The sequence below is a fragment of the Dipteris shenzhenensis genome, chromosome 13, assembly GCF_047967505.1.
Source record: "Dipteris shenzhenensis isolate YYH24624 ecotype China chromosome 13, Dip_SZ_1.0, whole genome shotgun sequence".
Lineage (NCBI taxonomy): Eukaryota > Viridiplantae > Streptophyta > Polypodiopsida > Gleicheniales > Dipteridaceae > Dipteris > Dipteris shenzhenensis.
In genome coordinates, this window is record NC_141608.1 from 28,403,102 (window position 1) to 28,429,804 (window position 26,703).

The 26,703-nt window shown below is 44.4% G+C and overlaps 1 protein-coding gene across 1 annotated transcript in view; it reads left to right on the forward strand.

Moving 5' to 3' along the window:
• Window positions 1–26,703, forward strand: part of LOC147895248 (putative E3 ubiquitin-protein ligase ARI8) — a 73,419-nt gene that overhangs the window by 27,642 nt on the left and 19,074 nt on the right. Inside the window, exons 3-8 of the mRNA XM_087383368.1 lie at window positions 8,636–8,744; window positions 21,837–21,927; window positions 22,037–22,209; window positions 24,167–24,271; window positions 24,377–24,465; window positions 24,642–24,749. Of these exons, the coding sequence (XP_087239494.1) occupies window positions 8,636–8,744; window positions 21,837–21,927; window positions 22,037–22,209; window positions 24,167–24,271; window positions 24,377–24,465; window positions 24,642–24,749 (675 nt within the window). The remainder of the gene's footprint in view (window positions 1–8,635; window positions 8,745–21,836; window positions 21,928–22,036; window positions 22,210–24,166; window positions 24,272–24,376; window positions 24,466–24,641; window positions 24,750–26,703) is intronic.

Consider the following 26,703-nt stretch of genomic DNA (forward strand, 5'->3'; position numbering starts at 1 on the left):
CAATTGAGAGTGCGTGAAAGGCTTGACCCATCGATATCATGAGATGAGAGGTTGGATCAATGCAGGTATAAAGCCTGAGATCTATATTGAAACCAAGCATTGAGGCCATACATTTACCCATCTCTGGCTTTGAGACTTGTTAGTAACAGGGGAAGAAAATGGCATGTGTGAAGCATTAGAACTGTGTTTGTGCAAGCTTTTGGATGACATATGACGTATGAGAATACAAGAAACTGTTAGTCTGTGACTAACCATAGGGGCATTTTGAGAGCCCTAGTAACCGAAAATCACATCTAGATAATGTTCCATGGTTTGTTGCACAAATATAAATATAGCCTAGAATTGCTATCGTGATCTAGGGATGTGCAAATTTGCAGTCTGGGCATAGAAAATTTTACCGGGTTATGGTGTGAAGGATTCACAGATTTGGAAAAGAGATGAAGCACCAACTAGATGTAGCTGTCCACAAAGGCAAGCTATCAGTTGGGGCGAGGAGGGTTAGCCTCTTTGGTGATTAACCAAGCCTCGCAAGAAACGAGTCAGCAATGGCCAAACATTCTTGGGTAGTGTCGTTGGAGCAGCCATTTAATTCTGGAAGCTTGGGCTGTCTAAACATTACTGAAATTTCTATTCCTTATGAAACTCTCCAGAACCAAAGCTCTTTTTCGATCCTCTCCCTCAGAGAAGAGATCTGGCATGTTTAGTTGTGGTTTCCTTCTTATTGTTGCATGAAACAAAGAATCATTATCTCAAATCATATACTGGGCCATCTCTAAAGTAACATGCAAAAGATGACAGGATATGAAGCGCCCTCTGGAGGTTATCAAATGAATCAGGCTGCCAAAATAAAGATGTTATTAGCACCATTTGTCGTATTTGGAAGCATTTTAACTCGGCTTCAGGTTCACCAGGGAGTTCCATTCAGTAATTTTATCCCACAAGCAATAATCTGGCGCTTAACCATGCCCTTAGAGAAACTCAAATGTCTCTATGACCCCTGCCTTGAGGGGAGTCTTTTGGGCCTGCAACTATCCAACTGTCCAATCATGAACATCATCAAGCCCAAGGGATTCATTGGCCCACTTATCTCTACCTCTTAACAAGCTAAGAGGTTCACCAGGGAGTTCCATTCAGTTATTTTAACCCACAAACAATAATCTGGCGCTTAACCATGCCCTTAGAGAAACTCAAATGTCTCTATGACCCCTGCCTTGAGGGGGGTCTTTTGGGCCTGCAACTATCCAACTGTCCAATCATGAACGTCATCAAGCCCAAGGGATTCATTGGCCCACTTATTGTGAGGGAAAGAGAGAGGGGTGGAACGTTAGGGAGAGTGAGACACCAGGAGTGTGGGTGTGTAAAATGTGTTGAGCCACACCACAAACTCAAAGGTTTTATTAGAATTACGGATTCACCCTATGACTGTCTTAAGACAGTCATAGGGGTCATAACTTTTAAAGGGTGGCAATGTGCTTTTACCCCAACAACCTCCCACCTAAAGGCCAATGTGCCTAAAGGGGAGAAAAGAATAAAAATTACAGCAATATACAGTTACTGTATACAAGACCATAAAATAAGAATGGTCTCATCCTAATCCCATGATGTGGCGACAATGTGCAAACTGCTCTGTAGGCAAGCTCTTAGTGAGCAAATCTGCAGGATTATCATCAGTATGCACCTTCACAAGCTCAAGCCGCTTGTCTTCCAGTACCTCCCTGTTGAAATGGTATTTCACATCTATGTGCTTGGTCTTCTGATGAAAGACCGGATTCTTTGCCAACATGATAGCACTCTGACTATCACAATGCAAAACTGGCATATCTCCTGTAATGCCCAAATCTCCCACCAGCCGAGTAAGCCATATTGCTTCCTTGCAAGCCTCAGTGGCTGCAACATATTCAGCTTCAGTGGTTGACAGTGCAATGCATTTCTGCAACCGAGACACCCATGATATAGCACCTCCTGCAAATGTGAAAATATAACCGGTAGTAGACTTCCGGTTATCTGCATTCCCTGCATAGTCTGAATCTGTAAAACCATGCACCAATGCATCCTGCCTACCATAGCATATGCACAAGTCTTTGGTACCCTTGAGATACCTCAAGACTCCTTTCATTGCTTCCCAGTGCCACTTGCCTGGATTTGCCATATACCTGCTGATGACTCCCACCGCAAAAGCAATATCCGGACGAGTGGCAACCATGGCATACATCAAAGAACCAACTGCAGATGCATACGGATTCTTGGCCATCTCAACCTTGTCATCATCTGATCTGGGGCTGTCCTTACTGCTGAGTTTTAAATGTGGAGGCAACGGGGTACTAATAGATTTCCCCCCCTCCATTTTAAACCTCTGCAGTACTTTGTCAATGTACTCCTTCTGTGACAGAAACAGAAGTCCCTTGGACCTGTCACGAATAATCCGCATACCAAGAATATGGTTTGCATCACCCAAGTCTTTCATGTCAAAAGACTTATGCAGTTGCTTCTTCAAAGCACTAATCTCCTGCTGAGATTTGCTGGCAATCAGCATGTCATCCACATATAGAATGAGTAGCATCAAACTGCCATCCTTTGCCCGTTTGGTGTACAAGCAATGATCGGTTTCACACCTATGATACCCTTGGGACTGCATGAAGGCATCAAACTTCTTGTACCATTCCCTTGGCGCCTGCTTGAGTCCATACAAGCTCCTCTTGAGCTTACACACAAGCTGCTCTTTCCCTTTAACAACATATCCCTCTGGCTGACTCATGTAGATCTCATCATGGAGATCTCCGTGAAGAAAAGCAGTCTTCACATCCATCTGACATAAATCCATGTCCTCATGAGCAACAAGAGCTAACACTGCTCTCAAAGTAGTCATCTTGACTAGAGGGGAAAAGATCTCATCAAAGTCAATGCCCTTCTCCTGCTTAAATCCCTTGGCAACCAATCTGGCCTTATACCTCGGTAAAGCATTTGAATCCACTTTGACTTTAGCTGCACCAAGTCCCATGTATCATTTTGAAGTAGGGAGTCCATTTCTGATTGCATGGCTTTCTCCCACTTCCTTTTCTTTGTTCTTCCCATAGCTTCCCTGAAGCTGGAAGGCTCACCACAATCTGTCAGCATGATAAAATCAGCCACATTATTGGCTCCTGGAACAAACCTGTCAGGAGGCCGTTGTACACGGGTGCTCCTCCTAACAAAATGTTCCGTATTAGGCTGCTGTCTAGCCTGTTCGTCATGCATGACGGGTGGCTGTACCACCATATTTGGCTGTTCTACAGCGCCATTTGCTGGCATATCCAGTGGTGCATCATTGGCAAAATTATTTGGCTGATTTTCAGCCTGTATACCCTCTTGAACAGGGTTATTTACAGCAGCCTGCTGCTGCATATTAATGGGCATTCTTTGCTGTCCGACATCATTATAAACAACCCTCCTGTATTCCACAGGTTGCACGGGTTCTCTGTGTACACAATCCTCTTTAAAGATGACGTCATTGCTGCGTATAATCTTCTGTTTGACAGGATCCCATAACCTGTACCCCATTTCTCCTTCGTCACCGTAACCCATGAAGATGCATCTGAAAGACTTTGGCTCCAGTTTGGTGCGCAGTTCTTTGCGTACATGAGCAAAGCACTCGCAGCCAAACACACGTAAGTGCTTGTATGAAGGTGGCTTGCCAGACCACACCTCCTCTGGCACTTTCAGCTCCAAAGCCTTGTTCGGCGACCTGTTAATTAGGTGAACTGCTGTTTGCACGGCTTCTGCCCAAAAGCCATGGGGCAATGCAGCATAAGACAACATACATCAAACTTTCTCCTGAATAGTTCGATTCATTCGCTCACTCACACCATTTTGAGATGCATTATGAGGGGCTGTGAGTTCCTGTTTAATGCCCTTAGCTTCGCATAACTGTACAAAAGCATGTGACACATACTCACCCCCATTATCGGATCTGAGGCATTTCAGCCTGCGTCTTGTCCGATTCTCAACCTGAGCGACAAACTTCTTGAAAGCATCTAAGGCATCGCTCTTATGCTTCAAGAAATAGACCCACACTTTGCGTGTGGCATCATCATACTTTGCACCCCCTAGTGATAGCTGTGGCATCTCACACAAATCAGTGTGCACTAGATCAAGCGGTGCTCTATTGTGGGGAGTTCTCCTCTTATGAGGAGTCATAGAATGCTTTCCAAAAATGCAATGATCACAAGTAGGCAAATCTGAAAATGAAAGAGACGGCAGATAACCCAAACGTGACAGTTCTTGCATTCCTTTAACGGACATGTGTCCCAACCGGCTATGCCACAATGAAACCTTTGGCAGCTCGGTTATGGTAACAACATGATTACCTACACTGGAAACATAAAGAGGGTACAAGGTATCACTCTTATAACCCTCAGCCACTACAACCTGGCCATCGGTAATTACCCATTTGGAATCCCCAAATGTGGTGTGATAACCACTGTCATCCAACAAGCCAGTGCTAATCAGATTTTTCTTGATTTGCGGCACATGGCGAACACCATCAAGCATAAATATGCGTCCGTCAGGGAATACTATCTGTATACTGCCAATCCCTGCAATCTGACATGCATAGTTGTTCCCAAGGTGAACAACTCCATGAGTACCTGTGTAGGAAGTAAACCACTCCCTATGAGGCATAACATGAAAAGAAGCACCTGAATCCAAGAGCCAGGTGTGCATGTCATGGCCATCAACAACCAATGTATGTGCAATTACAGCAGAAGAACATAATACATCATGTCTGTCACTGTCACTGTCCTCTGCTGCAACATTCACTGCATCCAAGTCATCTGCCTTGGCCTTGCCTTTGCCTTTGCTTCCATTGCCTGCATCCTTTGTCTCAGCCTTCTTGGCTTTCTGATCCCGTATAAACTTGAAGCACTTAGACTTCACATGTCCCTTCTTGCCACAGTAAAAGCATTCAATATCCTTTTTGCCACGGGAATGACTGCGGGATTTGGACTTGCAAGCAGATCTCCCCTTCTGCTGAGTCCTATGCTTGACGCTGCAGGATCAGAGAAAGGTTCATACCTCTTTCCTGTACCTGCAAAGCATTGGAAGACTTGCTGCCCATATTATTCTTCCTAGCTCATCTCCTCCATAAGGAGAGAGCTCTCCACATCAGCATACATAAGAGTGACATTTGAATTTGACAGAGTGGTCTTGAAAGTGTCCCAACTCTCAGGGAGGGTACACAACAAGAAAGTAGCCTTGAACTCCTCATCAAGGTTCAATCCCTGTGCGATAAGCTGTGTAAAGATGGCATTGAACTCACTCAAGTGTGAGGTCATAGCTGTACCTTAATTCATGCGAAGGTCGACAAGCTTCTTCAACCAATAAACCTTACTGGCTGAGCTCTTTTGGGCATACAACTCTTCTAGCCTCTGCCATAGGCCATAAGAGGTCTTTTCAGCCTGAACATTGAACACAAGAGAATCAGTGAGAGTAAGCTTGATAGCTGCCCTTGCGGACAAATCAAGCTCCTCCCACTCATCATCTGCCATCCCAGATGGCTTGACACCCTTCACCCTTATGGGCTTAGAAATCTTCTTTAGCAGAAGTACATTCAAACACTGTTCTGCCCATAATGCATAATTGTGTGCCCCTTCCAATTTCTTTATGTTCAGTATTGAGGATTCACTTCCCCCTGATGCCATATCAGACAAGGAAAGTGCCTGACTCCCTGTAAGTCAAAAAATGACTAAATAAAATTCTGATTTCTCAGAAAACCTGCTCTATCAAGAGCCAGGAGCACTCACAATAGTGCTGTTTTTTACTGTCAAAAAATCTGCAGCAAAACAGAAAATTTTCCCTCCAGTCACTGTACCTTCTGACACACTGTACCGTGCTCAAATAGGCATAAAACAGTAACTACAGAATGCTGCAGCTGTTCCACGAGTGTTTTATCAGTGCATCATCATCTGACGAAGCACAAAACACTGCTGTCCTGGACACTTCTCCCACCTCAGATGAGGTATTGCACTGATTTTATATGCATAAACCACTTGTCATACACTGTTTTGTCCACTGAAAAAGGCTCCAAACACCTCAGCCTGTCACAAACCTGCAACAAAGTATGGGACAAATCCCAAGCAATCACCCTTCTGCCAAGGGGATAAAAGGCATCTGAAGTTCTCAAACAGTAACTCAAGTGCTCACAAGCAAAATTTGGGCAAAAGCCCCTTGATTTGACACCTGTACCAAGTGATAAACACCCTCAACACTGAGGTAGCATACAAAATACAGCGCTCTCCTGGCACTTTCACCTGACAAAGTAATGCATAAACTGCCTGTGTGCACAGTGGCAACACAGATCCCAACGTACAAACACCGAAAAGAAGATCTTTTGAGCACTGTCAACGATGGACAGTTAGGGACCTAGTAAACTCGATGCGCCCTGGCCAAGCGTGGCTCAACTGAGATTTTCAAAGTGTCGTACACAAATTGTGACCTGCAAAGAAATGTCACTGATACACTGCGAAAACGAGACCAATGTGGGCACCCTGGCTCCACACTGCCTCAAGGCATACACTGCATACACTTCCAGGCAAAAGCCCTATGAAATTGTCACCCGAAAGCTGAGATTTGCACTCAGCAAAAGCATAAAAGCCCTCTGCAAATTAAGGCATTTGACCTTCCCGAAAAATAACTGTGCAACTACCACACACTGTGGCACTAGTCACCTCAAGCACGAGGGACACGAGTGTACTTGCTGTACCTCAAACACACAGTTTTAGAACTGAAAAATTTCGGGAATGCATCAAGAAAAAAAAACTCGTTGTACTTCTGTACCTGCGTGTACTTGCAAGTACCACGCAAAAGAGCAGAGTGCTCTCTCTTTTCCTTCTTTCCCAAAAAAAAATCTGTGCCTGCTGTACCTTCTGTACCTGCGCAGGGTACCTGCTGTACCCTGTACCTACGAGGGCACGGATTCCCCAAAAAAAATGTCGAAGGTCTGGCTAAGGGTACAGCCGGTACGGCTGTACTTGCACTTGCACTTGCACGCGTCCTCGCCCGCTGATGGAGGTCGGCTGCCTGTGTGCGGCCGGCTGCTGCTGGTCACGCGACCCGGCAGCTAACAGCTGCACGGCCGGCTGTTTGTCGCGGCGTCCGTACAGCCGGTACGGCTGGTCGCGGCTGCTGCCTTGCAGCCGGTCGACTGGCTGCAGCTGCTGGCTGCGGCCGCCTAGCTGCTAGTAGCAGCTGGCTGCTGCTGCTGCTGCAGCTATGGCTGCTTGCGCGCCTGCTGCGCGCGGCGGGTCGCGCACCTGCTGCGCGTGGCTGCGCCCTGGCTTGCTGCTGTCCTGCTCGCTGCTGCCGCGTCCTGCTCGCTGCTGAGGGCACGAGGCCCGAGGGGAGAGGGAGGGGTAGACCGGAGTGAGAGGGAGAGAAAGGCTCTGATACCACTTGTGAGGGAAAGAGAGAGGGGTGGAACGTCAGGGAGAGTGAGACACCAGGAGTGTGGGTGTGTAAAATGTGTTGAGCCACACCAGAAGTTCAAAGGTTTTATTAGGATTAGGGATTCACCCTATGACTGTCTTAAGACAGTCATAGGGATCATAACTTTTAAAGGGTGGCAATGTGCCTTTACCCCAACACTTATCTCTACCTCTTAACAAGCCAAGAGGTTTTCTCAGTCCTTGGGTTTTTGCAACAATAAGTCCTCCCTATTTCCCCCCATATCATCAAAGGGATTGTGAGGTGCAAAGTATATAGAGGGAGATTGTTTGTCACTGGTATTGCCCTTTGAAGCTGGTTATGAAGAGGTGGTAAACAATCTAGCGCACATAAAAACAGCCAATCGCATGTCATAAAACTATTTTGGTAAGCACATGGCTCATCTGTTTATTATCATCATTGGACCTTGGATCCCAGAATCTGAATTGAACTTGTGCAAGTTATTAATTTCACATATAGCTCTGGCATCTTATCTTTTTCTTGTTCTTATTTAGGTTGTAAATGGGATCACTAGCCTATTCAACGTGGGATCACTAGTCTCTTTGCTTGCTTATTGTAATAATTGTTTTGTGTTCAGCGTTCAATAGTTTATCTTTCTTGAAGTCAAGATTGCACTGGTCTTTTTATCAATGATATACATCTATTATGTTGCCATATGCTATACAAAAGGTAAGGAGTGCAACTCAAGGCATGCTTTTTGGTAGAGCTGATAATATCTTCCATTTTTCCAATCTGTCGCTTCACAAATCAATTATGGATTCATAGTTGAAGAGGTTTTATCCTCCATAGTGATGTTATGTGTAAGGACTGACAAAGGTAGCAGTTTCATGAGGAGATCCCATTCAGGGTAAATCTGGCTTCAGCATAGGTTGTTTTATATTGCTTGAACAAGTGGGAACTGGATCTGTTGAGATTGCAGGCATGATACCTATACATTTTTTTCTTCTCTTTCATTTTCTTTTTTATTTTTGGTCTTTAGAACAACAAAAAATCTTAATTTGTATGATTGGACTTATTCTAGTTTTACAAAGGTATATGATACCTATACATTTTGAAAGCCAACCACTGGGTGGCATTTCTTTTTTTGAAGCCTTTGAGGTGCCTAGAGACAGGCCTTTTGATGTTCATCTTTTGCTGTTGTGGTGTGATTCCTGTGCAGGTGTGTCAGCAAAGTCAATGATGAATGGTTTGCCAATGAAGCAATGGTTCGTAAGCATGTTGGGCTGCTTGATAAGCCATTTTCTGGACTAAGAGCTGATATCAGAGAGGTGAGTGACAATTTGTATCTTTTTGTGCATTAGTAAACTGACACTACATGAAATAATATCTTGGTAAGTGACCTACTTCCACTTTGTTAGGTTCGAAATGAATCAGATTCCATGTGGGTATACTTGGTTACACTCTGAAACTATGGCCAAAGGTCTTTTAAAGGCTAGAATTTTGTGCCCCTTGCACAAAAATGCATAGGATTACACTGTCTATTATAATAAGGCTCTCACAGATACATGCATGCATGCTCGCATGTGTGTGTGATGCACACATGCGTGTTGTCGTGGAGAGTGTTGCCAAATGGTTACATAGTCTCAAACCATCAACTTGGAAATTCATAGTTACACCTTTATCGTATTGCACCGGAAAAATCAGATCTTTTCCCTATTTTATTTGGTTTCAAATGTGGACTTTGCTAAAACTTTGGCAAAATTTTGCATGGAAGCATGTAGACTTTGCTAATACTTTGGCACCTTTATGCATGGAAGCATTTTAAGTAGGGAGCTTCAACTTTTTAGATGTTATACTAGCCTCTACTCGTGTAACATAATAACAACAAAACAAATTTGGAGGAGGAAGAGGTGTTAGAATTATAGTTATAATTTAGCAGTGACCAATGTAATGTAATAAGTAGGTTAGGGGCACTTTTCCCTCATTTTAGAGGTTTTTCCCCCTAACCACAGTTAGTTCACTAACTACGGTTAGTGAAGGATAAGGTTTTGTCACTTAGACAAAACCTATCTCACTCTTCAGTTGTAACACTTCTCTTCTATTTGCAACTATTGCTTTCAGCTCTCACTCTCCGACTCTCTTGCTCTCCTGCTCACACACTTTGCTCTCACTCTCCAACTCACATTTGGTATCAAAGCAGGTTGACCCTGCTCCCTGCTTGCTTGCTCGCAAGCTTCCTGCTCTAAGAACAACAGATCGCTGCCCGTCCATACAGGCCCGTCGTCCGTACAATATGTATGGAATGTACTTTTTGCATTGCCGTACAGCTAGTCGTACAACCGTACAGCTCATCGTAGTCCGTACATCACTGTACAGCTCGCCGTCAGGTCTGTCTGTACAACAGTACAGCCACGCCAGCCCGTACAGCTCGTCGTACATCTGACGTACCTGACTCGTACAGCCGCTGCACAATCGGCGTCGACTATTCCGTACATCCGTATAGATCCGTATTGAAATCTGACATTTGCGTTGACTGTTCCATACAGATCCATACATCCGTGCAGAAAGCTGCATTGTGCCATACATTCGTACACAGCAGCCCGTACACAGGAAGGTACCTGTCCGTACAGCAAGGTACATTTTGCAGGGAGCTATTGGTTGGTAAATCCAATTCGAGGCAGATTTTTGCTTTGCAGGCCATTTTGTGGGCAGATTTGACACATTTTGTGTATTGGGAATTTTGTCAAATTTAGGGCTTTTGTATTTGTTGCAGAGATTGCAAAAATTTGAGGCTTTTGCAATCACACTGCAATTTTGCAGTGAAATTTGGGGCTTTTGCAGGCAGAGAGCAATTTGTGCAACATTTGGGGCTTTTAGACCATTTGCCCCTTTCTGGTTGTAATTTCAAGCCACAAATTGGGGCTTTTGTGTTGGGAGAGCAATTTTGCAGGTTTCAGTTCACACTGCCTTTTTGTAAGTGTTTTGAAGCTTTTTTGGCGGGTTTTGGGAGAGATTGGATGCTCTGGCAGATTTCTGATAGAGACATTACAGAGTTTTGAGTTGCATTTTCAGCCAGTGTTTGGCTGTATTTTTTTTTTGGGAATTGTACACTCCATTCCCAGCAAGGGAATTCAGATTTGCATTTGCTGTATTTTCTTTCTCAGACATGGCCCAGCAAAATCAGAATGATTTCTAGCTCAGTGCTCTCTCACAAGAGGATAAGCTGGATGGTACCAACTACTCCCTCTGGAGTTTTATGGTACGCAACATTCTGATTTCCCGTAATTTGTGGGACTATGTAAATGGGGATGAGATCCGGCCAGCAAATGTGGCACCTAATACCCCTCCCCAGCAAGGAGGCAGAGGTCGTGCACAGGGTACAGCTGCAGGACAAGTTATTGGTGCAGTTATACCTACCACTCCAGAGCAAAAGAGATGGGAGTCACGTGACGCTTTAGATTTGTCGTGTATTTCTCTTTCAGTGAAAAGATTCATCATTTCACATATCCGGTCGTGTAAGACCTCAAAGGCAGCATGGGATACTTTGGAGAGCATGTATGCGGCTCGGAATGATGCCAGGGTGTCTTTTTTGAAAAGAGAATTGTCTCATACACATATGGAAGAGGATGACTCCATCTCAGTGCACCTCACAAAGCTACAGGATTTACGAGAGCAATTGCTGAATATTGATGATTGTCATTGAGGGGGGGTGCAAATCCTCTCAATTTTCACGAGTTGATAGGGCTTCTGTTGCAGGAAGAGCAGACCAGGAAAAACATGGCTTCAAGAGCAGGTGAACATGCCATGCTTTCAAAATTCAAGCCTAAAACAAAGGGACAAACAAAGACATTAGCAAATCAGCCTTCCAGTGGTTTAGGGCAGGCTTCTCAAAAGGCTAAGGGTGATGCAGGTAAGCCCAAGAAGAAGGGTATCTGTCATTACTGCAAAAAGCTAGGTCACTACATTGGAGAATGCAAGAAGAGGCTTGCAAAAGAAAAGAAAAACAGCTCCGGTATGGCCGTTTCAGATTCAGCTCCTCATGCATCTGACAATGAGCAAGCTATAGCCAACTTTGTGGAGCACGACTATGCCTTCTTGTCTTGCATTTCAGACTCTTAGTTGGCTGCTCCGGATACTACAGCCACTTGTAATGATGACTCTTATGCTTTTCTGACATGCAGTTATGATTCTTCCAAGGATGCATCAGCTTTCAGTGTCAATGAGACACAAAATACACGGTATTTTGATAGCGGTGCCTCAAAGCATATCACTTCCAGGAAGTGTCTTTTCACATCTGTGCATCCACCTCCCGTTGGTAAAAAGGTCACATGTGCCAACAACTCCTTCTATTCAGTTCGTGGTACAGGAGAAGTTGAACTTATAGCCATTGATGGCTTAACATTCAAAATTTCTGATGTCTTGTATGTGCCAGGTATCACAAAAAATCTACTTTCAGTGTCCACTCTTAAGAGAGCTGGATTTCAGGTCATTTTTGAAGATGACAAGTGTGCAGTCCATGACAGAGAGCATGACTATGCCTTGAGATTGTCTGGCACTTTGTTACGTGGTCTTTTTTAGCTTGACATGTATGAGAAAAGACCAGCACATGCTCTTGCAGTTTCCACTCCTACTGCTGCTATGCAGAATGCGGAGTTATGGCATGCCAGATATGGACACATGCATTATGGCAGCTTGATGACACTTCAAAAACATGCTCTGGTTGATGCATTGCCTCCTCTTGAAACACCTCCTCCACATGCCTGTGAAGGGTGCATTCTTGGTAAAATGCACGGATTTCCTTTCAATAAGGATGGATCAGTAAAAGCTGTTCGAAAATTACAGCTTATACATAGTGATTTATGTGGTCCCATGAGGACTCCATCATTGGGTGGTCATCTTTACTTTGTCACTTTTATAGATGACTACTACAACTACACTTGGGTTTATGGGCTGAAACACAAATAAGAAGTGTTTATGGTTTTCAAACACTTTGTAGCCATGGTTGAAAATGAATCAGGACTCAAGATACAGACATTACGCTCAGATAGAGGAGGGGAGTATTTGTCTGCAGATTTTGATGCATTTTTAAAAGACAAGGGCATTGCACATCAGCTTACAGTAAGGCTAACCCCTCAGTAAAATGGCAAAGCTGAGAGGAAAAATCGTACTCTTATGGAGATAGATAGATGCATGCTAAAAAGCAAAAGAGTGCCTCACAAATTTTGGCTTGAAGGTCTCATGTGTGCCAATTATGTTTTGAATCGGGCTCCCACAAAAGCTTTGAAGACCAAGACTCCCTATGAAGTTTGGCAAAGGAGAAAGCCTTCTGTGGATCGTTTTCGTGTTTTTGGATGCCTTGCATATGCTCATGTGCCCGTTGAGTTTCGACATAAGTTATCTGATAAGGCAATCAAATGCATTTTTGTTGGGTACAGTGCAGAGAGCAAGGGCTACCGTCTCTACAATCCTGTCACACGCAAGATTATTGTAAGTAGAGATGTTATATTTTCAGAAAATTCAGCTCACACTCAAGCTGAATTTGATATGCCTACTTCTTCCGATGATGTCTTTAAGGGATTACTACCCATTGCCTTGGGTTCCCCTGCTAATATATCTGATGCAAATCACAATTTACAGATACCTCCACATGCTCCGATTCCGCTACAGGATGTCTTACCACCTCCACAAGCAGTGGAAGAGGTTGTTCAGCAAGAAATTGCAGATATACATGCAGCAAAAACAGTTCCAAATTGGCTGTTACAAACTCTCAGGGAGAGTAAAATTGATGCTCCATTACCTGGCAGAACTCGGAGTGCAGTAAGGCACAGGGGGGGAGCTCTTTCAGTTGAATCAGCTTATGCAGGTACTCTTCTTGATGAGGAGGAGCGTGAGACATTTGAAGAAGCACAGGATAATGTGTATTGGATGAATGCCATGCACGATGAATTGCAGTCCATTCAGAAAAATCAGACATGGGAGGTTGTCGATTTGCCACCAGCTAAACATGCCATAGGTACATGGTGGGTTTTCAAAGTCAAAAGAAAGCCAGATGGGTCTGTTGATCTGTACAAGGCAAGGCTGGTTGCAAAAGGATATGCTCAGAAAAAGGGCATAGACTATGAAGAGACTTTTGCTCCTACATCCAGAATGACAACCATCCGGTCAGTTATAGCCATGGCTGCAAATTTTGAATGGAATGTTCATCAGTTGGACATTAAAATAGCTTTCCTTAATGGAGACTTGTTGGAAGAGGTTTATGTCAAACAACCTCCAGGCTTTGAAATTTCAAGAAATGCACTTCAGGTATGCAAGCTGAATAAAGCTTTGTATGGGCTGAAACAAGCCCCACGTGCATGGTATGCCAAAATTCATGCCTTTCTGACCAGCAAGGGGCTGCACAATAGTCCAACTGAAAGCACCCTCTACATCAAGAAGGATGGGGGGGATATTTTAGTCATCATTCTCCAATTCTCATTGATAGTCAGAGTGCTATTGTAGTAGCAAAGAATCCTGTGTTTCATCCTCGGACGAAGCACATTGAGGTTCACTATCACTACGTCAGAGAGAAGTTGCATGCAGGAGAGATCGGTATGATCTATGTGTTAACACATGACAATGTTGCAGACATTTTCACCAAAGCACTTCCACATGAAAAGTTTGAGGCATTTCGCAGTGCCCTGAACTTATCTCCTTTTGGTGATTGATCATTTCCTTGTACATGACATTGGCACTGTAGGGGGGTGTTAGAATTATTGTTATAATTTAGCAGTGACCAATGTAATGTAATAAGTAGGTTAGGGGCACTTTTCCCTCATTTTAGAGGTCTTTTCCCCTAACCACAGTTAGTTCACTAACTACGGTTAGTGAAGGATAAGGTTTTGTCACTTAGACAAAACCTATCTCACTCTTCAGTTGTAACACTTCTCTTCTATTTGCAACTATTGCTTTCAGCTCTCACTCTCCGACTCTCTTGCTCTCCTGCTCACACACTTTGCTCTCACTCTCCAACTCACAAGAGGATATATTGTGATTTGTTGATTGCTGATGTGGCATTCCATGTGGCGATAGGCAAGCATAAATATACTGTTTACATGCTGCTCATTTGAGACCTACACTTTGATTGTAGGTTTTAAGTTAAATTATTTTCAACTTACATAAAGTCATGATTCACCCGAAAAGGCTTGCAATTCGTGAGGTATTTCTAAAACTTAATTTGCCATGACCTAAATGCTAACTGGGTGGAAAATAAACAAAAGCTACTTTTGCCTCCAAGTGCCTCTTCTGCAGTAGCCTCACCTCCTTACTGCTCCTTTCTTTTTCCCTGTTCGAGAGGAGGAAGGGGGTGGCAGGGAAGAATCCAATGAGGAGAGGAGGTTTCAAGGGCCAAATCTTAGGAAGCAGGCTTGGGCCCATGTCATCAGAGGAGGTGGATAGTGGAAGCTTATATATGAACTCACAATCATGTGCAAACGTACGATGGTCATCTGCAAAGAGTGACGGAGATTGTCAACAAAGCCTATCTAGAGTGGGTTATCTACGTAGAAAATATATAAGAGATCCTTGTTCGCAGGTTTTTGTGCATCTAGCACAAATTATTATTTGCAGATAAGAGAGCATCATTTGCATGTTTTTGTGCTTTTAGCACAAATCATCCTTTGCAGATAATACATTGTCATTTGCAAGTATTTGGGTGCTTGGTTCATTGACGCGAGTACTAGTGATGACAAGGGGTGGTATTTGGTATACTGGTTTATGGATGTTTGTATCTGTTGTTATTTGTCTCGATTGTCGTTTGCATGCTGAGAGGGACAAGGAGGAAGTAGAGCGACATCTGTTTGAGTAACGTAGAAAAGGACTGATCCAGCCCAGTAGTTCCCCTTGAGCTTCCCTAGTTCTTTAAATAAAAAGAAAGATAGGTCTATGCGATTGTGCATAGATTGTCATGCCCTTAGTTCAAAAATAATGAGAACTAAGCGTGCATTGATGAGCTCTTTGATCAGTTACAAGGACCTAAGTATTTAATGAGGTTGACTTATGTTCTAGGCGTCAGGAGGTTACAATCCATCGTGATGTGCTTAACACTGGATTTTTAACCCGAAAGAGTCATTATAGTTTCGAGTAATGCCATTTGGGTTAACAAATGCTCTTGCTACTTCCGCACCCTTGATGAACAAGAAGTTCTGTACCCTTGATGAACAACAAGTTCTGTACTTGATTCATTCATCTATACATGAGGCTCAGAGTACTACTCTGTCTACATTCTTTCCAACTATGATGTGTTTCTTTATCTACTTGTGTACACAACGAAGGTGAAGACTTTTGCCCCGACCCCCGTCAGTAAGCCCTCTTACTTTGACATTGCAGCAACACCCAGCCCCTATGCTTTGACCTACAAGAAAAGGATCGGATTAGACCCTCAGGAGCACATTTACCACTTGGAGCATGAAATCAGAGAGCTCAGGCTGCTAGTTGCAGCTCTGAGTAGAAAGGAGAACGAGATGGAGAACAAAGGCAAGCAAGAAATTATTGCAGAAGCTATGGAGAAATTCAGCACATTTCCACCAGCACCAACTCTTGTCTCCAAGGTCAAGGAAATGATTAACACTCAGGTGAGTTCAGCCAAGGAAGAGATGGCCATTGTTGCGGACAGCAAACTCAACAAAGCAGATCTGTACACAAGTAAAAGAGCAGCAGACTATAGCACATAATAAGAAGATACTACGCATTGGAGGGCTGCCCAAGGATCGCCTTGGCCCTTTTAATGAAGAAGATGATTACACAGTAGATGAGAGGATTGCATGTCTCAAGAAGGAAATACCACAAGTAGAGTGGGATCATAATGATATCAGCTGTGTCTCCCAAACATGAATGCAAGTACAAGTGTTTTCAATGAAAGAGTAGGAAGAATCAAGATTCTTCGACAGACAAACAAGTTGAAGGGCACAAGCATTTGGATCTTTGAGGAACTCACCTTAACTCAGCTCAAGCAGAGGAGTGTCGAGTTCACCAAAATGAAGGATGCACGTAAAGCTGGAACATGGGCTGTGTATCAAGATGAACAACACTAATTAGAGATTTCAAATCTAAACCTAAAGATTCTCAGTCTTAAACCGATGTTATGAAGGCCACTTCTATTAGTTTTATAGTCCTAGTATGTATCGGTGTGATATAATAATTGAGCTGAGATGCCATGTGCACTCCTCGACCCTCAGGCTTATCCAGATGTTGTAAGCCTTTTTGACATTTTGTACTTTGTCCCATAGACCCGTGAGGTCTCCTGCGGACGTTTATATGACTTTCTTTCTTTCTTTCTCTTGTTGTCCTTTTGCGCCCCCCCCTGCGTTTCACTGCTCGTTACTCCTAACCGTGCTGTTTTCCTAGCCCGCCTGGCTGGTCGAGGTGCCCAGGGCGCTTACACGTCTCCTCAGGCCCCCCGTCAGACCTCATGCAGGTTCTTTCGTGCCCCCTTTTAGCTTGCGGTAGTTCTTGGAGTCTGGAGGTTGTAGGCCATTTCACACTCCCTTCAACCTGCTGCGTGCACTTCGCGGTTGCACGAGGAGCTCAGGGATAGGTAGGCGGCTGCTCCAAGGTTAGTGGACAGCCTCTTTGTGCTCTATATTGAGCTCAATTGCTCTCTTGGAGGCCTTTGAAACAGGGCCCTTGCATTTGTGCCCCACTTGGGAGTGTGATACTTTAGGTTCGAGAGTGATCGCCGAAAAGGCGGGAGTGTTCTGTGAGGCTTGGCCTGCAGGCGTCTTTTATACCCTTTCCCACGAGAGGTATTCACTAGATGTATAGACCACCACCCTGGTTGTTAGTCCCTATTCTGGAGATTCCCCAGGCAGTAGCTGGATTCTTCGAAAACATGGTGGTTTTCCTTTTGACAGCCAGTTGCTCACTGTACTTACCATCTTTAGCTCCTTTCAGGAGCTGATTTGTATGGTGTTTTTCAAGCACTAATAGAAGTTTCCTTTTTCTTGGGAAAAAAGGGTCTTCCAATAGCTTGTTTCATAGTTCTTCTTGCTTGCCTAAGCTCCAGTGATCATCACGTTGTAGATTCGCCCTCTTCTTTGGACACTTGAGCATTCCGCCTCTGCACTTGATCCACCATATCATAGGAGCTCATTGCACCTGGCTTGCTTAGCCCTTGCCAAAAGTTCAAGCTCCTAGCTTGTATGCACATCTTCTGTAAGCACTGGGCAGAGTGCTTTTGGACCTAGAGATTGTAATTTGGTTGTCACAAGCAAATAGTAATTGACCAAGGGCAAACATCTGGCAATTTCATTTTTGTTAGTTACCTATTTATGGGCTGATTCTAGAGATTTCACCTTTTGTTTTTTTCCGTGGTCATCATTTTGAGCTCGAAAGTAGTTCTAGAAGTTGTCTGAACATCTATATGTGATTTGGTTCCTGTTGAAGTTTCTACATTGATTGGATGCTTGGTTTGGGGATCGATTTCAGTTTTGGTTTAGAGATGCTAACATTTCAACAATAGAAGAAGAAGAAGAAGAAGAATATATTATCGTCCTCTGAAGACCAAAAATCGGCCTATGGGACCTGAAACAATACAAAGCCTTACATACATAAAGACTTCTCCCTCAAAGGGGAGGGTAATAAGAGAAACTACCTTTATGTCTAGGTGAGTTTCTGTGCTTGAAAAGCTTAGATACAAATGTTCCTAAAGCTGAGGGTGACGCCTTATGTAGCAAATCAGCGAGTCTGTTATGTCCCTCAAGAAGAGAGCTGAACTTTTTCCTAATGTGTGCATAGTAAGGGCATATCATTACCATGTGTTCATCTATAACTGATTGTTGTCCATAGCTTTCACCTCTTCCAGCAATATCTTCAACTCCCTCACTTCTTGTTGTAAGAAATAAATCTGTTCATGTTGCTCGAGAATGGGTCGGTCAAAACCACCTCGGTAATATGTCTTTGCCTACGGAGAGGGTCCCCTGACAACTGAAGAGTAGAAAGGTCTGCTGCTGCTGGCAGGAATAGTTTGTTTTGGGATGAGGCAGAGGGGGATTTGGAGGAGAGGATAGGCCACTCCATCTTGGCCATGTCTACTTGTACCCCTTGGCTGAAGCTAACCCTCGGGCTGGGCTGGAGGTTCAAACCCAGCTCGCGGTGAGGGGAACAAAGAAAGGTGCTGCTGCTGCTGTCGATGAAATCAGGAGGCGGAGGTTGCTGGCTGTTGCTGGCTGCGATTGCTGCTAGTGGCTGCTGTTGGTGGCTATCGGCGGCTCTCTAAAGAAAGGAAAGGGGAACGACCGAGGCTACATGAGAGAGAGAGAGAGATAGAAAGAAAGAAAGATGTATTAACGTCCGCGGGAGGCCTCGCGGGCCTATGGGACAAAAGTGCGGAAACAAAGTGAACTTATACAAGCCACAGTGGGCTGGAGCGAAGGGCTCGCTAAGGCCCTCACTGAGTACTAGAAAACACATAAACTGAAATACTAATGTAGTACATCATATCAAGCTAGGCCAGAAAAGCCAAACAGTGTGTAACATGAGTGGGGCATGTCAGGCACTCAGGGCTAATGCTCCAAGAACATGATCTGGCTCCATGTATCCAGTCTCCGTGATAGCTCTCTGGTGTGACACAAAGAGCTCACGTATCTGCATCTGTCGAGCTGTGTGGCGCTGTGGTGGGGGGCGTGGTCTCCTCGATCTCTGGATTGGATGGGCTATGTCAAGTGTAATGCCACGTCTTTGTCGATCGCCTCTGAGAAGAGATGAGATAGGTCGAACCTCAATCATGTGTGGTCTCCTGTCGCATGTGAGCTCCCCGTGACCCTCGTCCAGTAGTGGTGTCATGTTGACTCCCTCTGCTGACCCATCTATCTCTCATGTCAGCTAGCTCCTCCTCCTCTACTCCTAAGTGCCCTGGAGCTGACTCAAATGCATAGAAGTCGGTGACCTGCCTTTGCGCTCGGTCCACCTCAGTGTCCTGTGACGTGGTGGTCGCATCCTATTGCTCTCTGATCCGTGGCAGTAGTGTCTCTCTGTGACTTCGCATCTCCATCAGGTAGAGCCCAATACATACCTAATCTTGGAAGTGGATCAGTCGTGAGAGTGGGCCAAACCGGTGTCCCTCCTGAAAAAGGCAATGGTAGCGCCCTCGGATCTCGTAGTAGGCGGGACACATACAAAGAAAGTGCTCCTCGGTCTCGACCTGCTGACCCATCGTGCATAGCATACAAGTCCGCTGCTCTCTGGGTATGCCTGCAGCTCTCTCTGCCTCAATCCTCTGTTGATGGGAGGAGACTCGCATCTGTCCAATGGCAATCCTCAGTGCATGTGAGACTCCTCTGTCCTCAAGATACTGGGGTCTGATGATGAGGCCATCCTACGATACTCTCAAGAAATGGTCATAGTAGAGCTGGGTCTTGGTGGGGAAATCCTAGCCCCCCCCCCCCCCCCCAAGTCCGAAGTGTGTGAAGCTGGAGAGAGAGAGAGAGAGAGAGAGAGAGAGAGAGAGAGTATTACCGTCTTCGAAGGCCTTGTTGTCCTATGCGACAAAATACAAACTTGGAGAGTAACTCATACAAGCGAACTTTGGGCTAAGCAAAGGGCTCGCTAAGGTCCTTTGCTGAGTACTATTAATTTAACTCCGAAAACTCAAAACTTAAAAATAGTACTCAATCTCAAAGTCAAAACACATAACCAGGTGCCATGGTGGCTCTCTTGTGAGCTGCGAAAATATCTCGTATTTGTGTTTGTTGGGTCGTCTCTCGCTGTGGCAGGAGACATGGTCTCCGTGATGTTTGTATCCGGTGATCCGGCGAGCCATATCGAGAGTGACGCCTCTGCTAGGGCTCTCTCCTCTGAGTTGAGGTGTGATGTGCTGAACCTCCATCGTGCATGCTTTGATCGGTCTCTGCATTGGATGTGACACTCATCCCCTTCATCTATGATAGTTGCATGTGGGGGCTTGCCACATCATACAATATTCTACAGATGTTTCAAAATACTGTGTGGAGTACCCGCGACCAACTTTTTTTTCCCTTAAAAATCTCTAAACCCTATCCATGACATAACATTATGGATGTCCTAACCTAGGATCTAAGGTGTACCTACCACTCTTTTGACCTTAAATTAACCCTAAGCCAAAACCAATGGATTGGTGCAATGTGGTGCTCATCCCGATGGATGTATGTGGGGGGCTTGCCACATCATGTGGCCCTTAAAAACCTCTAACCTCTGTTCATGACACAACATCATGTATGTGCTAACCTAGGGCCTAAGTCTACCTACCACCATAGTTACCAGGGAATGGCGTTCTGACATCCAGAATGTTTGGAACGCCGTTCTAGGAAGCAGGCCGGCCCTGGAATGTCTTTTTTTGGGCTCTTTGAAAGTTTCAAATGAGTATTTTAGAGCTTATATATAAATATAAAGTTTAAAGCTGTGAAATGTAAGTTTTTTTCATTTTCTAACATAGTTTTATGTCATATGATGACGTGTCGTGTATGACATGGTGTTCTGGTTCTCGTTCCCCCTTGCTGGAACGTTCCCGTTCTACACGCGAACTTCCGCAAGGTTTTCGTTCCTTGGCAACTATTCCCACCACCTTCTTTTTGACCTTTAATTAATCCATGAGGTTGCATAGCAGCCTGCTGCCCATTTTGATTCGTCAACCATCGTGTAGATTGCTACATCATATCAAGTTTTCCACTAGAAGGTTCATTTCTTTGTTAAAAAAAGTAAAAAGAAATGAATTGGGATTGAGAGAACATGTTGCTATATAAACGTGTACCTTTCTTTTTGGATTTCATTGTTCCAAGTATGTCCTCAGTATGCCCCCCCATACATTGAAAATGGGAAATTCGCATTAATTAGTTGTGGAGAAGAGAAGAGGGGTGAAAAGGAAGAGGGATAGGGCATGATTAAACTAAGGGATAAAGGGGGGAGGGAGGAGTTTCAATTAAGAGGGACCACTTAAGAAGGGGGCCTTAAAGAAGAAGGCACGCCTTAAAGAAGAAGGCAAATGCTAAAGGGGGAGGGGGACTAGGGACCATTTGAGGGGGCTTTAAAGAAGAACTCACGTACTAAAGGGGGAGGGGGAAGAGGGACCATATATAATATTTTAGTTAGCACGAGGTATGCTCTTCCAACTCTATAGCTTAGTGGTAGGGCTTACATGTGGGAAAGACAACATTGTGGGTTCGAATCCCACCCTCTTGAATAATGTGAACTCCTCTTGGACATAGCTTGAATAAATTAATTAACCCAAATAAATTAATTAATCCATGGGCAAACATAAGTTAATTAGCCTCCATGGCCCAAAACAAATAGGAATAGAATAAAGTTGAGCGAGTATTGCCCCCCATACATTGAAAATTGGAATAGTGGGAGTTAAGCATTTTGATGCAGCCCTGAAGTTGATTTTCACCTTTGTTTTCCTTTTTGGTTGACAGTTTAAATGTGGCATCTGCTTGGAGTACCATCCTACTGAGAATATGCAAGCTGCGGTCTGTTCCCATTTCTTTTGCAATTCATGTTGGACAGGTGTGCACTTGATCTCTGTAAGGGAGTACCTGATGTGAGATATTTAATGTCAAGATAATTTGTAAAATCTTGAGGAATCTATTTTTGATACTTAATATTATTTGTGCAGGGTATATCCATACATCTATAAATGATGGACCGGGTTGTCTTTCATTGCAATGTCCCACTCCTGACTGTCATGCTGTTGTTGGAGAGGATTTGGCTTTCGCATTAGTGCTAGAAGAAGACAAAGTGAAGTATAGACGCTACACGCTGAGATCGTATGTTGAAGACAATCGTAAGGTTAGAATTCTTACATTCACTTGCTCATTAAGTAGTTAGGAAGTCTAAGGTTTTAGTCAGATATTGGGTGGCGAATGGTTCTGGATGAGAGGGGTCTAGATGCCTCAAATGGAATCTAGAGGCAGTTGCCTATTTATAATTGACTGTGCCAGAAATGGATGGGAAGTGAAATTGGATCTAGGAGGGCAAGGGAAGAGCTTTACATAATTTCATCTACACTCAAATTTCACTTTGGTAGCTTTGAATTGGATTCACGTGTCTTTTTATCATAGCTAGTATGTTGACAAACATCCAAGGTTGAAAAGAGACTGGAAGGTTATGTCTAGGTGCAGAAGCAGCTACAAAAAGAAGTTAACATTGAAAAGGAGGGAGGAGTTTCTTGTATTTGTCAAAAGATACTATTGTATGCATAGCTCTAAGAAGATCTTTCTATTATATACAGCACCTTGATGTCAGTTCATTTCATGTCTTTCTATAGCTGTGTGATGGTCTAACTAGTGTAGCTCGGATTTCCAGATTGGTGCTGAGCATGCTTCCTCGGAGCTACAAAGGTTCGTGACGACCATGATTGCAGGGTAGAGGTCGGTGCCGGTTATGTTTGAAGAACTGGTTTCATCACTCTTGCAAGAAGGGCCTGAGAGAAGTTTGGCGGATCCAGATACAAGGCCTTCTTGGCAAAAGGAAACCTGGCAAGAGCAGGGTGAATGAGGGTTTGAGGGTTGAAAAGACTTGATCCGAAAACAAGAACACGACATGCTTCAATTCTGGCAAAATATGAAGGCTGGCCTTCCTCTCCCAATGAGAGAGGGCTGAGGCCAAGAACTGAATTGGCAGCCTCTGGGGTATCAAAGTCTAGCTGGAATGCTGCCTGAACAAACTTCTTGGAGGCCTCCATATAGCCTCCTTTTATAGGGAAAGTTTCCCACCAAAATAGGCCGACTGGCCTGTAGGGTATCCGACCAGAACACGGCTGCTTCAACCCTAAATTACTGACCTGGTCTGGGACTGCCAGCTGGCAGCCAACCCCAGATCTGCAGCCCTAATTCAGATGCCCAGGCTGCTCCAATTCTGCCTATAAGTAGGCCTTCTGCTGCAACATTTTACCACCCATTGCAGGGCCTGCACAAACCTTTATCTCAGCCCTAAATCCGGGACTATGCCAGCTTTATGTGCTGGCATGGGTGGCTCCCTAAAATATACCTAAGAAGGATGCTATGTTGCTGCCCATGTGACAGCCTGCTTTCTGCCCACATGACAGCCTCTCTCAAGAGTCGATCCCTCCCTCCAACAGGTATAAATCCCTCTTGTCCTCCTCATATGGGGGCATACAGGTGGGGAGTTGAGCTCTACATTCCAACAGTAACCTCTAAATATTATAGCTGGAGTTTTTTCCACTATATGTTAGGAAGGACTGGTTCTTGTATTTTGTATATGCCCCATAGTAGGCATGGGATCATAACTTCTCAGAAGAAATTCCTGGACCTTGGGTACCTGTCATATGGAGGCCTTAATGAGCAGGGGCAGATTTCCCAGTGTGGATGAGAATAGTAACCTTTGACTTACGACACTGTGTGTTCTGCACAACAACATAGAGTAACCTTTTGAAAAGTTTTATATTGAAAAAGCTTGTGATCTTGTTTTCACCTACAGCACCCACTGCACATGGCCCTCTTTTAAGCCGAAAAAAAAGCGGCCATGACTCTGTCGGAAAAATATAGTTTGGCTATTTGCAGATGTGACAGGCATTTTCTTATATCTTTTTGTCTATTCCATACATCCTGCTTAGTTTTCTGAGGTATAGCATTTTTCAACTGATCCCCATGTCCCCAAGAACCCCCTTTAATCTTCCCTTCAGAGACAGCAAAAGGAATTGGAACAGGAAAAAGAAAGTAATTGAGGGTTCTTTTCCAAGGATCAGGAAACTTGTCTCAGATATTTTCTTTACTGTTCTGTGCAGGCAAAATGGTGTCCTGCTCCTGGATGTGAATATGCTGTGGAGTTTATACCAGGGACTGGTCCATATGACGTTCTGTGCAACTGTGGACACAGCTTTTGCTGGAACGTACGTTATTTGGTAGCAGTTTTGTCTCTAGAGAACAGTTCACTGGATCTGAAGATTTTGAAAACCACATGATAATTGAATATTTAATTCATTTGTTTGATGCAGTGTTTGGAGGAGGCTCATAGGCCAGTTGATTGCTCAACAGTAGCGCAGTGGATTTCCAAAAACTCTGCAGAATCTGAAAACATGAACTGGTCTGTTTTTCCTTCATTCAACATCCAAAACTTTCTCATTAATTGCCAATAGAAAATACCTTTCTGATGGGTTTTCTCGATTGCAACGAATTACTGCTACTTCAATATAGGCGGTGTCTCAATGGCTTTACTTCAATTGAGACAGTTATCTCATCTATTGTTTGGTCCTATGACAGGATTCTTGCGAACTCAAAGCCTTGTCCCAAGTGTAAGCGCCCCATCGAGAAAAATCAGGGTTGCATGCATATTACATGCACACCACCTTGTAAATATGAATTTTGCTGGTGAGTTGGACATGGAATTTTACAGTCGATGTAACAAAGACCTTTCTGTCTACTGCATCTGCTTCTGCACTTTAATCCTTGCAGATTAGAGTGTAGATTCTGTAGGGTATAGCTATGGCTTTAACCAATTTTATGTTTTGTTGGTTCTGTGCCTTGTAGGATTCATGTGTGCACATGAGTTTGGAAGAGGAAAGGTAGTAGGATAAACTCTAATTTACTTTTTCCACTGATACAATTTTCTAGTATCAGCTATATCAGGACTCGGAACTATGATAATGACTGTCATCTTGCTATGGAGAGGTTAGCTCTAGCCTTCCCATAAGCCTCTAAGCAAGACAGCAGTCATCATCAGCTCTAAGGGCTCTCATGTGAACCATGGCAGGGGTTATAAACTATTGCTGTTTCAGCTGAAAGATGGATGCCTCTGGTTTGTTGTCAAAGCATGTCTATCTTTAGTCTGCTGATTCTTCAGCTAGCCAGCTAGGTATGACGACTGCTGCTGCTCCCCGCCCATGCTCCCTTGACCTGCCCATAGCCCCCTAGCCTCCTTTCAGCTTCATCCAGGTGTCTCAAGGGGACCCATTGATGTGTTGTTATTGAGGAGCACAACCTGGACGACAGGGATTACAGAATGTCATGTCCATTGCTTTTTGGTTGCACTTTTGTTCCACTAGCCTTGATACTAGAGGGGATGCTTTTCAGTTTCAGTCACCATAATGGCCAAGCGACGGATCATGAGGGACTATGTACTGAATTCATTGCATATGGGATTAACCTCCTAGCCCCGATCTTAGCAAAGCTTTTTAATGAAGCGGTTTGTTTGGGATTTCCACACACTTGGACCATTAACACTATCTCACCCATCCACAAGGCAGGGGATCCCATGAGCCCGGAGAACTACAGGACCATTATGATTGGACATGTCATGTCCAAGATTTATGCATCGAGGTTAGCAGACTTGCAGAGTGTCGAGGACTCAGAGCAGCAGGACAGGCCGGATTTCGGCGTGATCATGGAACCATGGACCACATTCTGACGCTCAGATGTATCATCGAGGAGGCGAGATCACGGAAGCAGAGGGTTTATTGTTGCTTTGTGGATTTTCGCAAGGCATTTGACACAGTCCGGAGAGCCCGCCTCATACGGCGCCTACAGGACTTGGGTTATGACCAAGAGATCATTTGGGCTGTCATGGCACTTTACGAGAGAGTTTCCAGCAGAGTTCGGGTAGGATCCGGGTGGACAGACGAGATCATGAGTACCATCGGGGTCAAACAAGGGTGTCCTTTGTTGCCTACCTTGTTTGGCCTCTACATTGACGAGCTTGAGACAGTGATGCAGACACAGGGGGGTGTAGGTTGCTCTCTTGCAGGCACGTTGATCCAGATTTTGCTCTATGCAGATGACGTGGCTCTCTTGTCTTCCTCAGCAGAGGGGCTTTAGAGACACCTAGACGCACTACAGCCCTTTTGTGAGTCTCATGATTTGAAGGTCAACCTGGGTAAAACCAAGGTCATGATCTTCAATACATCTCGAGTCATCATGCATCAGGAGCAGTTTACATTTGCGGGGTCATCTGTTGAGATAGTTTCATCATACACTTATCTTGGGGTTATCTTCTTCGGACCGAGCTTCACTATGAGACCCGCGATGTAGGCACACTTGAGTAGAGGGTATGCCTCATTGGCCAGGCTATAGAGGCAGTGCTTCCGCTCACACTTTCAGGATCCACGCACCAAGGGATTGCTTTTTGACTCCTTGGCTCGCCCAGCGGGGATGTACGGCAGTCCTTGTTGGGGACCAGACTTGTCGGATACAGAGTGGGCCCGTGTGAAGGGGCTACAGGTTCTCATGCTATCACGGATGATTCGTGGTAAGTCATCCGTTCCTCACCAGATCATTCAGGCTGAGTTTGGGTCACCCCCTTTACAGCTAGATGCTGCATTTCAGGTCA